Here is a 14,217-nt window from a genome sequence, read left to right on the forward strand (position 1 = left end):
AGGATCACACAGTAACCCCAGCTGGTGATACTGAAGGAGACAAGGATCACACAGTAACCCCAGCTGGTGATGCTGAAGGAGACAAGGATCACACAGTAACCCCAACTGGTGATGCTGCTGAAGGAGACAAGGATCACACAGTAACCCCAACTGGTGATGCTGCTGAAGGAGACAAGGATCACACAGTAACCCCAACTGGTGATGCTGCTGAAGGAGACAAGGATCACACAGTAACCCCAGCTGGTGATGCTGGAGGAGACAAGGATCACACAGTAACCCCAGCTGGTGATGCTGCTGAAGGCGACAAGGATCACACAGTAACCCCAGCTGGTGATGCTGAAAGAGACAAGGATCACACAGTAACCCCAGCTGGTGATGCTGAAGGAGACAAGGATCACACAGTAACCCCAGCTGGTGATGCTGAAGGAGACAAGGATCAAACAGTAACCCCAGCTGGTGATGCTGAAGGAGACAAGGATCACACAGTAACCCCAGCTGGTGATGCTGAAGGAGACAAGGATCACACAGTAACCCCAGCTGGTGATACTGAAGGAGACAAGGATCACACAGTAACCCCAGCTGGTGATGCTGCTGAAGGAGACAAGGATCACACAGTAACCCCAGCTGGTGATGCTGAAGGAGACAAGGATCACACAGTAACCCCAGCTGGTGATGCTGAAAGAGACAAGGATCACACAGTAACCCCAGCTGGTGATGCTGAAGGAGACAAAGAGACAAGGATCACACAGTAACCCCAGCTGGTGGTGCTGGAGGAGACAAGGATCACACAGTAACCCCAGCTGGTGATGCTGAAGGAGACAAGGATCACACAGTAACCCCAGCTGGTGATGCTGCTGAAGGAGACAAGGATCACACAGTAACCCCAGCTGGTGATGCTGAAGGAGACAAGGATCACACAGTAACCCCAGCTGGTGATGCTGAAAGAGACAAGGATCACACAGTAACCCCAGCTGGTGATACTGAAGGAGACAAGGATCACACAGTAACCCCAACTGGTGATGCTGCTGAAGGAGACAAGGATCACACAGTAACCCCAACTGGTGATGCTGCTGAAGGAGACAAGGATCACACAGTAACCCCAACTGGTGATGCTGCTGAAGGAGACAAGGATCACACAGTAACCCCAACTGGTGATGCTGGAGGAGACAAGGATCACACAGTAACCCCAGCTGGTGATGCTGCTGAAGGCGACAAGGATCACACAGTAACCCCAGCTGGTGATGCTGAAAGAGACAAGGATCACACAGTAACCCCAGCTGGTGATGCTGAAGGAGACAAGGATCACACAGTAACCCCAGCTGGTGATGCTGAAGGAGACAAGGATCAAACAGTAACCCCAGCTGGTGATGCTGAAGGAGACAAGGATCACACAGTAACCCCAGCTGGTGATGCTGAAGGAGACAAGGATCACACAGTAACCCCAGCTGGTGATACTGAAGGAGACAAGGATCACACAGTAACCCCAGCTGGTGATGCTGCTGAAGGAGACAAGGATCACACAGTAACCCCAGCTGGTGATGCTGGAGGAGACAAGGCTCACACAGTAACCCCAGCTGGTGATGCTGCTGAAGGCGACAAGGATCACACAGTAACCCCAGCTGGTGATGCTGAAAGAGACAAGGATCAAACAGTAACCCCAGCTGGTGATGCTGAAGGAGACAAAGAGACAAGGATCACACAGTAACCCCAGCTGGTGGTGCTGGAGGAGACAAGGATCACACAGTAACCCCAGCTGGTGATGCTGAAAGAGACAAGGATCACACAGTAGCCCCAGCTGGTGGTTCTGGAGGAGACAAGGATCACACAGTAACCCCAGCTGGTGATGCTGCTGAAGGAGACAAGGATCACACAGTAACCCCAGCTGGTGATGCTGCTGAAGGAGACAAGGATCACACAGTAACCCCAGCTGGTGATGCTGCAGGAGACAAGGATCACACAGTAACCCCAGCTGGTGATACTGAAGGAGACAAGGATCACACAGTAACCCCAGCTGGTGATGCTGAAGGAGACAAGGATCACACAGTAACCCCAACTGGTGATGCTGCTGAAGGAGACAAGGATCACACAGTAACCCCAACTGGTGATGCTGCTGAAGGAGACAAGGATCACACAGTAACCCCAGCTGGTGATGCTGAAAGAGACAAGGATCACACAGTAACCCCAGCTGGTGATACTGAAGGAGACAAGGATCACACAGTAACCCCAGCTGGTGATGCTGAAGGAGACAAGGATCACACAGTAACCCCAACTGGTGATGCTGCTGAAGGAGACAAGGATCACACAGTAACCCCAACTGGTGATGCTGCTGAAGGAGACAAGGATCACACAGTAACCCCAACTGGTGATGCTGCTGAAGGAGACAAGGATCACACAGTAACCCCAGCTGGTGATGCTGGAGGAGACAAGGATCACACAGTAACCCCAGCTGGTGATGCTGCTGAAGGCGACAAGGATCACACAGTAACCCCAGCTGGTGATGCTGAAAGAGACAAGGATCACACAGTAACCCCAGCTGGTGATGCTGAAGGAGACAAGGATCACACAGTAACCCCAGCTGGTGATGCTGAAGGAGACAAGGATCAAACAGTAACCCCAGCTGGTGATGCTGAAGGAGACAAGGATCACACAGTAACCCCAGCTGGTGATGCTGAAGGAGACAAGGATCACACAGTAACCCCAGCTGGTGATACTGAAGGAGACAAGGATCACACAGTAACCCCAGCTGGTGATGCTGCTGAAGGAGACAAGGATCACACAGTAACCCCAGCTGGTGATGCTGAAGGAGACAAGGATCACACAGTAACCCCAGCTGGTGATGCTGAAAGAGACAAGGATCACACAGTAACCCCAGCTGGTGATGCTGAAGGAGACAAAGAGACAAGGATCACACAGTAACCCCAGCTGGTGGTGCTGGAGGAGACAAGGATCACACAGTAACCCCAGCTGGTGATGCTGAAGGAGACAAGGATCACACAGTAACCCCAGCTGGTGATGCTGCTGAAGGAGACAAGGATCACACAGTAACCCCAGCTGGTGATGCTGAAGGAGACAAGGATCACACAGTAACCCCAGCTGGTGATGCTGGAGGAGACAAGGATCACACAGTAACCCCAGCTGGTGATGCTGAAGGAGACAAGGATCACACAGTAGCCCCAGCTGGTGGTTCTGGAGGAGACAAGGATCACACAGTAACCCCAGCTGGTGATGCTGAAGGAGACAAGGATCACACAGTAACCCCAGCTGGTGATGCTGCTGAAGGAGACAAGGATCACACAGTAACCCCAGCTGGTGATGCTGAAGGAGACAAGGATCACACAGTTCAGGCTCTATGCTTGGGCCAAACATTAACCCCAGCTGGTGATGCTGAAGGAGACAAGGATCACACAGTAACCCCAGCTGGTGATGCTGAACGAGACAAGGATCACAGAGTAACCCCAGCTGGTGATGCTGAAGGAGACAAGGATCACACAGTAACCCCAGCTGGTGATACTGAAGGAGACAAGGATCAGACAGTAACCCCAGCTGGTGATGCTGAAGGAGACAAGGATCACACAGTAACCCCAGCTGGTGATGCTGAAGGAGACAAAGATCTCATAGATCAGACATCATGCTTGGGCCAAACATTTCAGAGGCTGGACACACACCAAACAGCTGCCAGTACAGCCACATTAAACTACTTATGGCCCATGTAACCCTATGGAGCACTACTAGTGTATTCATACACTGGGACTGATCCACTGACTGATCAGATCCTCTGGTTCTTTACCAGGTTATCCTCTGTTGTTGAAAGAGTGACAGTTAAGGAAACGGGAAAGAAAAACAGGCCTTGCCTTTTTTCCAATAATATTTTAGTTGGAAAAACAAATGGAAACCATTCCATGTCACCCAAAGCAGATCTGCAGAGATACCCTACAGTAAGTTTTAATCTAAGGGGGTGTGAGCCAATATTTCTCTCAAAAAAACCTTTTCGCCAACTGACTGGCAACAAGAGAGCTATAGGGTCATGCCTAAGCTGGGTTCATATGCTCAAAGAGAAAGAGCTTTGCACCTGGTATGAAGGAACACAATGTGAGGAGCCTCACATGTCCTGGTAAAATCCCCAGGTGTCTGCTATCTGAACACCTGGAATGGGGCCTCTGCCACGAGCTTTTTATAGAATGACAAGTCTGTCACTTTGGAAGCAGCCACCACCGCTGCAGGTCTGTTCTGAAATGAGGTCTAAGCACTAGGCTGTATCTGAAAGGTGTTTACAATAATCAAGTGACACATTTTTTCGAGAATGCAAAAAAGTACGCTCAGTTACAAGTATGTCAGATGTGAAAGAAGGAAGCAAAAATATGCCATCCCTCCAGTTCCAAAAAATGGTTGGGCGGTTTATTAAATCACAAAGGTGAGCTGTGAGCTCACAACAACATGCTCCCTTTGTCAAATAAATACTTAAAACCCTCTGCATCTGCAAGGGCCACAGATCCTATTCAAATCTTGAGTCTTGGGTTTCCTGAACTACACAAGCTTTCATTTTGATTCTTTAAGCTTTGGTTCTGCAGATATGAACAGTTGCACTTCTTACTTAAGCTCAAGCAGATGTACACAGAATAATGACCTGCACGCACCACTTGCTATGTGTCCAAGTAGGAATGGGCAGAGGGACAATCCATACCGTTCAGCTAAGGGATTAGCCGACAGGCGCACTGGTGTGAATGACCCAATGGAGAAGCTATAAAGAACATTCAGAGAGGAAAGCCAAGGGAGAGCCACCTGACTCCAGAGACAGGCTTGGCTGCCAGGGTGACAGGCACACCATGAATACCTTTGTGCTTTTTGCAGGTAACCTTACGGGCTGCATCACTCTAATGCAAATATCCACAGAGGTCTCTCTTGCATTTGGTGTGCTAAAAGAAATCCCCCAAACATTTAGTGTCATTGTTGGGTGCTAAAAGGTGTGTTTTTTGTGTAGGCATTATTTTGGCATTGGTTGATTTTCCTCATACAATGACACCGATCAATTTAGAAAGTGACATATTGTTCTACTAAATTAAACGGAGAAAGTACGTTTTATACCTTTTTTGCTCTATTTGAGTATCACTTTTCTCAATAAAATTATTTTAATATATGTGGCATTGACAATTTAAGCTGCAAATTCCTTATTGCTCTTCAGCGTCTGTTTTCTACCCTACCAACTCACGTTCTTGTCCTTCTGTACTTCTGAACCTGAGCGACAACCATGAAGACAACAGGGCTTCAAAACAACAAGGAAAGAGTAGTACTTAGGAACACACCCTCAAAAGTGTAGGACACCATCAAAAGGATTGGGTCTATGATTTCTACTGCTAATTGAGGGTTTATGCTTCGGCTACAACAATGAGCCAGTGGCAGTGTGAAAGAGCAGGCTGGGTAACAGTGTCTTGAGGGGGATGTGGGCGCTGGCCCTCATCACTAGCCTCCCAGTAATTATCATCAGCATTGCACAGCCTGCTCCTAAGGCCATGCTTCCCCTTTCGCAATGCCACTGGAAGGTACATGCAGAAGACCATTACTGATGCCAAAGAGCCGCATCCTCTCCAAACCAAGGAGGTCAAGGGATATCTTGGCACCGAATAACATGTTTATTGTTACCCAACTCAATGGTACTCATCCTATCTAGGCTACCTTAGGTGTAGGAAAGGCTGAGTGGCCTTGCCCCTGACCTGAACCTGAACTATGGGGTAAAATGCCATGCCTGAAGTGGATGCATTAGTTCACGGAGCCCAGAAACTTTAAAAACAGTGGCACAGATGCCATAGGTTTTATTCAAATTTGCATTCAAGTTCCAGCTTTCTGGCCTTTCGAAAATCTCAAAGTATTAAGAAACGACTCCGAATTGAGGCAACCATGGAGGGCTTCTCTACCCTGTGAAGAATATACCATCCTTGCATGGCCCTCTCTGCCTTTATATATTTCACACTAAGCATTGCTAAAATCCTGAGGGCTCGAATGAGCTGTAGGTTAATAAAACATGTGCAGTAGGAGAGCCCTGTCCTCTCTAATACTTGCCTGCATGAGGAGGTGCTCTGAGCGGACCTGCCCAGCCCCCCTGCACGCGAGCCCTTCTCCTCTTGTCTTCCATGCTAACACGTCACTGGTTCTTCATTCCTGCAGAAAAAAATAAACAAACGTTTTAGGCGTGGTATTAAATGATTTTCTCTCACAAACAGTTAGTTAGCTAAATGATAGAGCAGAGCTGTTGTGACATCACTTAAATAGACAGAAGATCAGAGGTCGAAGCGGGAGGGAACCACTGGGATCGGGGTTCCCGTGCTTTTTAAAAAACTTAATTATTGTAAACCTGTTCTTATTTTTTTACAAAAAGAAAAAAAAAATGGATTTGTGAATGGCAGTAGAGTCCGGACTGGACGTGGCTCGTTAATTCCCTGCGAACTGTTGTCAGCCAGAAAAAGGTTGCACCAGCAAGAGAGGATCATGGGTTTTCGGACACAGAACTCCTGTTGCAGACATTATCACCGGAACATTGCGGTTGCGGGGAGCCTTATCATGTGCTCCAGTACACCTGGCTAGCACCTTTGCTCTAGATGTGGACCAGTGCAAAAGTCTGCCCATTAGTAGACTGAGGAGGACTTCCGTGCCTGAAAAGGCCTCTCCTCTAGTACTGCAAATAATTTTTGATTTTCTCCAAGAATGTGGCTTCTCCATTTGGAAATCATTCACTTTGTGATCCAAATGCAAAATCAATATAAGCTGCCAGAGGTCCCAGGCCATGCCTCACTTTATAATCTAGGTCTGGATTTTGTGCTAACAGCTCTTTACATTCGCTATTGGGCTGTGAATACTCAGGCTCATGACATTTTATAGGCACACTGTCCATGCTGACCCCGGCCACTCTTATTGCCCTGTCCCTTCTTAAGGCCTTGCTTTCTACACCACTCCTCCCATTGTTTTTTGCACTAGGACCACAGCAGATTAAGAGCACTCCAAGCGATCCTAAGCCACCGTCAAATGTGGCACTAACTACTGAAAACAGGATACGGCAACTTGGGTGAGACAGCAACTAACCTAGTAAGAGACTCGTGGAAAGCAAGGATATGGTGAGGAAGCTGTGGAGATGCTACCATGCAGCATCACAGGCAGCAACCTTTCAGTAGTGCACGTCACTTTAATAAAGGACGGTCTGAACAAATCAATCAAGGTTCTTGTAGAACCCGGCTAATCACCCGTTAGGGTCTCAAGTCACTGGGGGCAGGGGAGATGAACTGCAGCTCAGTCGAAGCATTAGTTGGCCAGTTCAATTGAAGAGCCAGGTCTTGAGGTCCTTCCTTAATTAAGGCAGAGAGGGAGTGTAGACGGGTCTCTTCGACCACACCTACCACCGCCGCGGACTGGCGCCTCTCGCGCGCCTCAGCTTCAGGACTCACCCGTTCCCATGGGAACGCTTTCAGAGACGCGCGGAGGTGATTTCCGGGGTTCCCGCACAAAAAGAGAGGAGGGACTCGGAGGAGGGCGGAAGGAGTTCCCTCGAGGGACGCCAAGATGGGAGCAGGAGGAAACGCCGCAGGAGCGGGAGGAGACGCTGGAGGAGCAGAAGAAGACGCCGCAGGAGCGGGAAGGCACACCGGAGGAACAGAAGACGGCGCCGCAGGAGCGGGAAGGCACACCAGAGAAACAGAAGACGACGGCGCAGGAGCGGGAAGGCACACCGGAGGAACAGAAGGAGACACCGCAGGAACAAAAGGAGACGCTGCAAGAGGAGAACCGAGACCCAGAGACGAGCATTCGCCGCCAAGACCCTGGAGGGTCGTGGCTTAACAAGGTACGATCCTTGTTACAAGGACAGGGAAAACACTGTTTATTATATAAAGCACCAGGGGGAGGAGGAGAAGCAGAGGGGAGGACGGCAGGAGGGCACGCGTGAAGGGGCCAGGAGATGGAAAACCATAAGAAAAGCACTACTTGGGTCTGCACGAAAGAAAGATTGCTTGTCAAATGTTCCTACCCTGACACGACTCACTGTCGGGCTACCTATAACCTACCTCTATCTTCCACAGTTTCCCCCTCCCTGCATGATTATTCCCCGAATACCCCAGAATACCGAAAACCACTTACCCTTGTTTCCTGCTGTGTTTTGTGTTTCCGGTTCCACCTGGGAGGTCACGAGGGCTGACACCATCAAGAGACCAAAGAAACACAGACCAGAGACTGTAAAGAGGATTAGAAGTTAACCAACGGCTTCATCATCATACACCTTCTCTTAATTTTTTTTTTACATCCAACTGATTTCACAATAAACCTCTTTGAGCACTCAATTTACGACCCAGAGTCATCTGTACTGCCGATCTCCCACCACAGTGGTGTCAGAAGTGGGATCAGACAGCCTAGGCGGTACAGCGAGGCACACAGAATGGGGGAGAAGCCCACGCTGGAAGATATGATCAAGCAGTTGGCGGAAGGCCAACGACACCTCCAATTGGTATGGGAGGCACACCAGAGGGAAGCAAAAGAGGACAGGGAGGCTCTTCAAACAGCCCTAAAAAGTCAAGCCACCATCATGGCTAACAATCAGCTCGTGCATGAGACTGCGCTCCAGAAATTAACGGACACTATCGCAGCAAGCAAAGTACACCCTAATGTTCCGAGCTCGGTCCTACAAAAATTTCAAGAAGGAGAGGACCCTGATTCCTTTTTCACAAATTTTGAACGTGTGGCCTCCTCAGCCCAATGGCCGGAAGAGCGCTGGGGACAGTATGTTGCCCCACTCCTAACGGGAATCCTTCAGACCGCCTACCAGGCCGCAAATCCTGGGGGTACTACTCCTTACAAAGACATTAAGAGTAGTATTTTGGAAAGAGTGGGTCACGACTCTCAATATTCTAGGATGAAGTTCAGAAAGGTAAAATGGGGACAGAGTGAGGACCCCCGTACATTCTATTTCAGGGTAAAAGACTTGGGACTAAAATGGCTGGGTCCATTGGGAACCGACCGAGAAGACATCATTAAAGCGGTTATCCTTGAACAATATTTGGATTCCCTCCCAGGCAGTACTAGGAACTGGATAAGGCAACACCCCAAGATAGACACAGAACTGGCCGTAGACCTAGCTTGTGCCTATCATAGATCAGTTGACGTCAAGTCTTTAGGTCCCCGAAACACTGTCAAACCTCCCGTGGGTACCCTCAAATATCCTCTTCGACGATCCCTAGAAGAACCAGGAACTCACAGACCCAGAGAAACAAACCCCATGCAACAGCCGCAATGTTTTAGCTGTGGGGAGTGGGGACACATTGCTAGAGTGTGTCCCAGATAAAGTGACCGGGTAGAACCTATGGAAATAGGGGTCACCAGGGGTAGGGTACTGTGCACGGGGAGAGGACATAATAAGTACAAACAGATCATCAAAGTAAATGGAACCCCAGTAGAAGCTCTGATTGATTCGGGCTGTAGTCAGTCCGTAATACGTAGCGACCTTGTGAATCAAACTGATCCGACCCCGAGTCAGTGGGTTACCATCTGTTGCATTCATGGGGATAAGGAAAATTATCCTCTGACATTGATCAGGGTAGAATGGGGAGAATTTCATGACTTCCTTCCTGTAGGGGTTATGGACAGATTGGTAGAAGATTGTGTCATCGGTACAGATTATATGCGGTTCACTGCTCTGTTAGAAAAATTAAAAAAACAGGTGCTATCTTCGGATTGGTGGTCGGAAGCCCCCTTTTCTAACAGTCACATAGAGAGCCCCCCGGTTCGCACTAAACTAACAAGAAGGGAGAAAAGACAGGAAAAGCACAAATACCAGACATCAAGAGCTGAACCGTTACCGGAAAAATTAGTAGCCAGCACCAACAACAACAACCTCTCTTTCAGAGCTAGTCAACGAGAGGACCCCACTCTATGTAACGCGTGGAAAAACGCCAAGACAGAGACCACAGAAGAGGTGGGTCCTTATTTTCTGATTCATAAGAACCTTTTGTAAAGAGTCACCTCCTCCACCTATGGAGAGAAGAAACAACTAGTAGTACCTGAGCTGTATCGGAACCAGGTCCTATTTTTAGCCCATAACCAGTGAGGGGGTGGACATTACGGTCGAGAAAAAACTGAGGAATATTTGTTAAGACTATTCTATTGGCCAGGGGTGTACACTCACATTAGGAAATACTGCACACAGTGTCCAAGGTGTCAATTAATAGAACCCGGAGCCCTGAGGAAGGCCCCTTTACAACCCTTGCCCATTATCGAGGTTCCCTTCAGTAGAGTGGGTATGGATCTAGTAGGACCCTTATTACCATCCTCCAAGGGCCACACCTACATACTTGTTCTGGTAGACTACGCCACCCGATACCCTGAGGCAATTCCCTTGTCCAGTATGACCTCTAAGGTAGTAGCCCAAGCCATGATAAATTTCTTCTCCAGGGTTGGATTTCCCCAAGAAATCCTAACAGACCAGGGTACCCCATTTATGTCCTCCCTTATGAAGCAGATTTGCAAAATGCTCGGGATCACCCAGATAAAAACCTCCGTATATCACCCTCAAACGGATGGTCTAGTAGAACGCTATAACCGCACCATTAAAAATCTGCTGCGGAAAACGGTGGAAGCCTCCGGGAGGGACTGGGATCAGAAACTCCCTCTGGTTCTCTATGCCATCCGAACTCATGAACAATCTTCCACAGGACACAGTCCGTTCTAATTAGTGTTTGGGAGACAGCCCCGCAATTTGCTTGATATGGCAGCAGAAAGGTGGGAAGAAGAGGGGGAGGAGGAAAAACCTCTGCTAGAGTATGTCAATAAACTGAAAAGTCACCTACAAACGGTTTGGGAAGATGTACGGAACCACCTCGAAAAAGCACAGACAAAGCAAAAAACATATTATGACCAGGGAACCAAGTTACGATCCTTTGACTCTAATGACCAGGTCCTAATAATGCGACCTACCTCCGAAAATAAATTATTAGCTAAGTGGCAAGGGCCCTACCGAGTAATAAAAGCAGTCACCCCTGTCACTTATCTTATTGAACTAAATCAACACCCAAAAAGGACTCCAATATACCACATTAATTTACTTAAAAAATGGGAAACACCGGAGGACACTCCCGATACGTCTGCTTACGGGTTCTTAATCACCCCAACCCCGGGTTTAGAGATCGATCTTTATCCCAACAATAGAGACGAACAATGGGAAAGTCCATGTATAAATGAGTCCCTCCGAGGGTCCGAGAAAACCCAACTATACACCCTGTAACATCAACATTCTCTATTGTTTTCAGGTAAACCCGGTAGAACCACATTGATCCAACACTGTATCAGAACCCCAGAAGGCAAAACCGTTCGGTTACGACCCTATAGAATTCCCGAAGCACGAAAACATCTTATTGAAGAAGAAGTAAAGAAAATGTTAGCTTTAAGGGTTATCGAACCATCCACAAGCCCTTGGTGCTCCCCGGTGGTTCTAGTCCCTAAGCCAGATGGGTCTGTGCGATTTTGCATCGACTTCCGTAAGTTAAATGACTTATCCCTCTTTGATACATATCCTATTCCCCGAGTAGATGATGTGTTGGAGAAACTAGGAAGTGCCCGTTACATGTCGACCCTAGATTTAACGAAAGGGTACTGGCAAATCCCGCTCGCCCCCGCAGACAAAGAAAAGACAGCCTTTGCAACCCAGTCCGGCCTGTACCAGTTTACGGTCCTCCCCTTTGGTCTCCACGGGGCACCAGCCACATTTCAACGCCTAATGGACCGGCTCTTAAAACCGTTCCAAGCGTATGCAGCGGCTTACCTAGATGATATTGTAATTTTTAGTAACTCCTGGGCTGAGCATCTTCACCATCTCAAGACTGTATTCCACGCCTTGGAAGAGGCTGGCCTTACGGCCAACCCAAAAAAGTGTGTCTTAGGGAACACTTAAATTCCTTACCTTGGTTTCCTTATTGGTAATGGGATTCTACGACCACAGAAAGATAAAGTCGAGGCCATAATGCAAGTACCGGTATCAAAAACGAAGAAAGAACTACGGTCCTTTTTAGGATTAGTGGGGTACTATCGCAGGTTCATTCCTCGGTACTCTACGATTGCCTCCCCTCTCACTGATCTCTTAAAAAAACAATACTCTTACCAACTACCTTTATTCACCAGCTCTCAACTCCTTAGCTTTGATCGATTAAAACAGTCCCTCACAACCAAACCAGTCCTTAAATGTCCAGATTTTTCCAAGCCCTTCCACTTATATACGGACGCTTCCAACGTCGGTTTAGGGGCGGTTCTCACGCAACCCGACAGTGAACTGCATGAACATCCCATAGTTTTTATAAGTCAAAAACTACTCCCCAGGGAATGTCATTACCCCACTATTGAAAAGGAGTGTCTGGCTATTAAGTGGGCCGTAGAAAGTTTGAGGTATTATCTCCTAGGACGGCCCTTCATCCTCTTCACTGATCATGCCCCGTTGACCTGGTTAGCCTCCCATAAAGACACGAATTCCAGGGTGTTGCGATGGTTTCTGGAGCTCCAACCTTTTACCTTTCAGGTGCGCCACATTCCTGGTTCTCAGCAGGGCCCTGCTGACTATCTCTCATGGTTTATATAACACAAGTATACTGTTCCAAAAGTGTCTGCCTGCGCAAGTGTTTACGGGCGAGTGATGTCTTTAGGAGTACCCTCAAGCATCAATTTTGACGCTAGGCATCATCATCGGGCTAACTCCTCGCCGGACCGGCACTGCAATGTCCGACGGGCCACCACTCAGACGGTGGTGGCTCTTTAACCGAAGATGGTGTTACTGATCAAATAAAATCAGTAGAGTGTGATAATGTAAGGTGGAGAAAGGAGAGTAAGGGGTGTATTAAAAATGGCTCTGGACACCAAATGTCTTTAATACTGTATATAGGAGACAGGCCAAGATTAAAAATGAAACTAGGAGTCCACAGGGGAGTAATGTACCCTATACTCCTAACATAAAGTGAGGAAAGAAGGAGAAATACTCGATCCTAGCACTGGGAGGTCGACATGTTTCACGCCTGAACGGTCTAAAAAAGATCCAGTGGCGTTTCTTCAGGACCTTAAAAAACAACTTCTCCTTGAAAACAGATAACAATAAGTGCTGGAGGGTCACTTACAGTATATGGACTAAATAGTCACAGTCAGTCATCTATTGGGTCGCCCATCCCATTTCGAGATAAGGCATCATGAGGACGCTCAAACCTCCGCCAGAGAAGGAACCATTCTGTGCGGTCTCTGATCCATTATGCACCAACCCTGGGGCGCGTCTCTCATGGTTCCCCGATTCTTCGGTCCTCTACCAGTCCCGTTCATGGGATGGGGAGTGTAGACGGGTCTCTTCGACCACGCCTACCACCGCCGCGGACTGGCACCTCTCGCGCGCCTCAGCTTCAGGACTCACCCGTTCCCATGGAAACGCTTTCAGAGACGCGCGGAGGTGATTTCGGGGGTTCCCACATAAAAAGAGAGGACGGACTCGGAGGAGGGCGGAAGGAGTTCCCTCGAGGGACGCCAAGACGGGAGCAGGAGGAAACGCCGCAGGAACGGGAGGAGACGCTGGAAGAGCAGAAGAAGACGCCACAGGAAGGCACACCGGAGGAACAGAAGACGGCGCCGCAGGAGCGGGAAGGCACACCGGAGGAACAGAAGACGACGCCGCAGGAGCGGGAAGGCACACCGGAGGAACAGAAGGAGACGCTGCAGGAACAAAAGGAGACGCCGCAAGAGGAGAACCGAGACCCGGAGACGAGCATTCGCCGCCACGACCCTGGAGGGTCGTGGCTTAACAAGGTACGGTCCTTGTTACAAGGACAGGGAAAACACTGTTTATTATATAAAGCACCAGGCGGAGGAGGAGGAGGAGGAGGAGGAGGAGGAGGAGGAGAAGCAGAGGGGAGGACGGCAGGAGGGCACGCGTGAAGGGGCCAGGAGAGGGGAAAACCATAAGAAAAGCACTACTTGGGTCTGCACGAAAGAAAGATTGCTTGTCACAAATGTTCCTACCCTGACACGACTCACTGTCGGGCTACCTATAACTTACCTCTTTCTTCCACAGTTTCCCCCCCCCTGCATGATTGTTCCCCGAATACCCCAGAATACCGAAAACCACTTACCCCTGTTTCCTGCTGTGTTTTGTGTTTCCGGTTCCACCTGGGAGGTTACGAGGGCTGACACCATCAAGAGACCCAAGAAACACAGACCAGAGACTGT

The 14,217-nt window shown here is 48.8% G+C and overlaps 1 protein-coding gene across 5 annotated transcripts in view; it reads right to left on the reverse strand.

Moving 5' to 3' along the window:
* The window catches only part of ALKBH3 (alkB homolog 3, alpha-ketoglutarate dependent dioxygenase), a 138,335-nt gene that overhangs the window by 102,853 nt on the left and 21,265 nt on the right, over nucleotides 1–14,217 (reverse strand). For 2 of the 5 annotated variants that reach the window (XM_069221804.1, XM_069221803.1), the window contains 3 exons: nucleotides 14,121–14,213; nucleotides 8,119–8,211; nucleotides 6,055–6,153 (listed from right to left, as the gene is read on the reverse strand). In XM_069221804.1, the coding sequence (XP_069077905.1) occupies nucleotides 6,055–6,127 (73 nt within the window). In that variant the 5' untranslated portion in view covers nucleotides 6,128–6,153; nucleotides 8,119–8,211; nucleotides 14,121–14,213. Of the gene's footprint in view, nucleotides 1–6,054; nucleotides 6,154–8,118; nucleotides 8,212–14,118; nucleotides 14,214–14,217 lie in introns of all 5 variants that reach the window. The other 3 variants (XM_069221807.1, XM_069221806.1, XM_069221805.1) reach the window with 2 other exon arrangements.

Source organism: Pleurodeles waltl, chromosome 3_1, assembly GCF_031143425.1.
Source record: "Pleurodeles waltl isolate 20211129_DDA chromosome 3_1, aPleWal1.hap1.20221129, whole genome shotgun sequence".
Lineage (NCBI taxonomy): Eukaryota > Metazoa > Chordata > Amphibia > Caudata > Salamandridae > Pleurodeles > Pleurodeles waltl.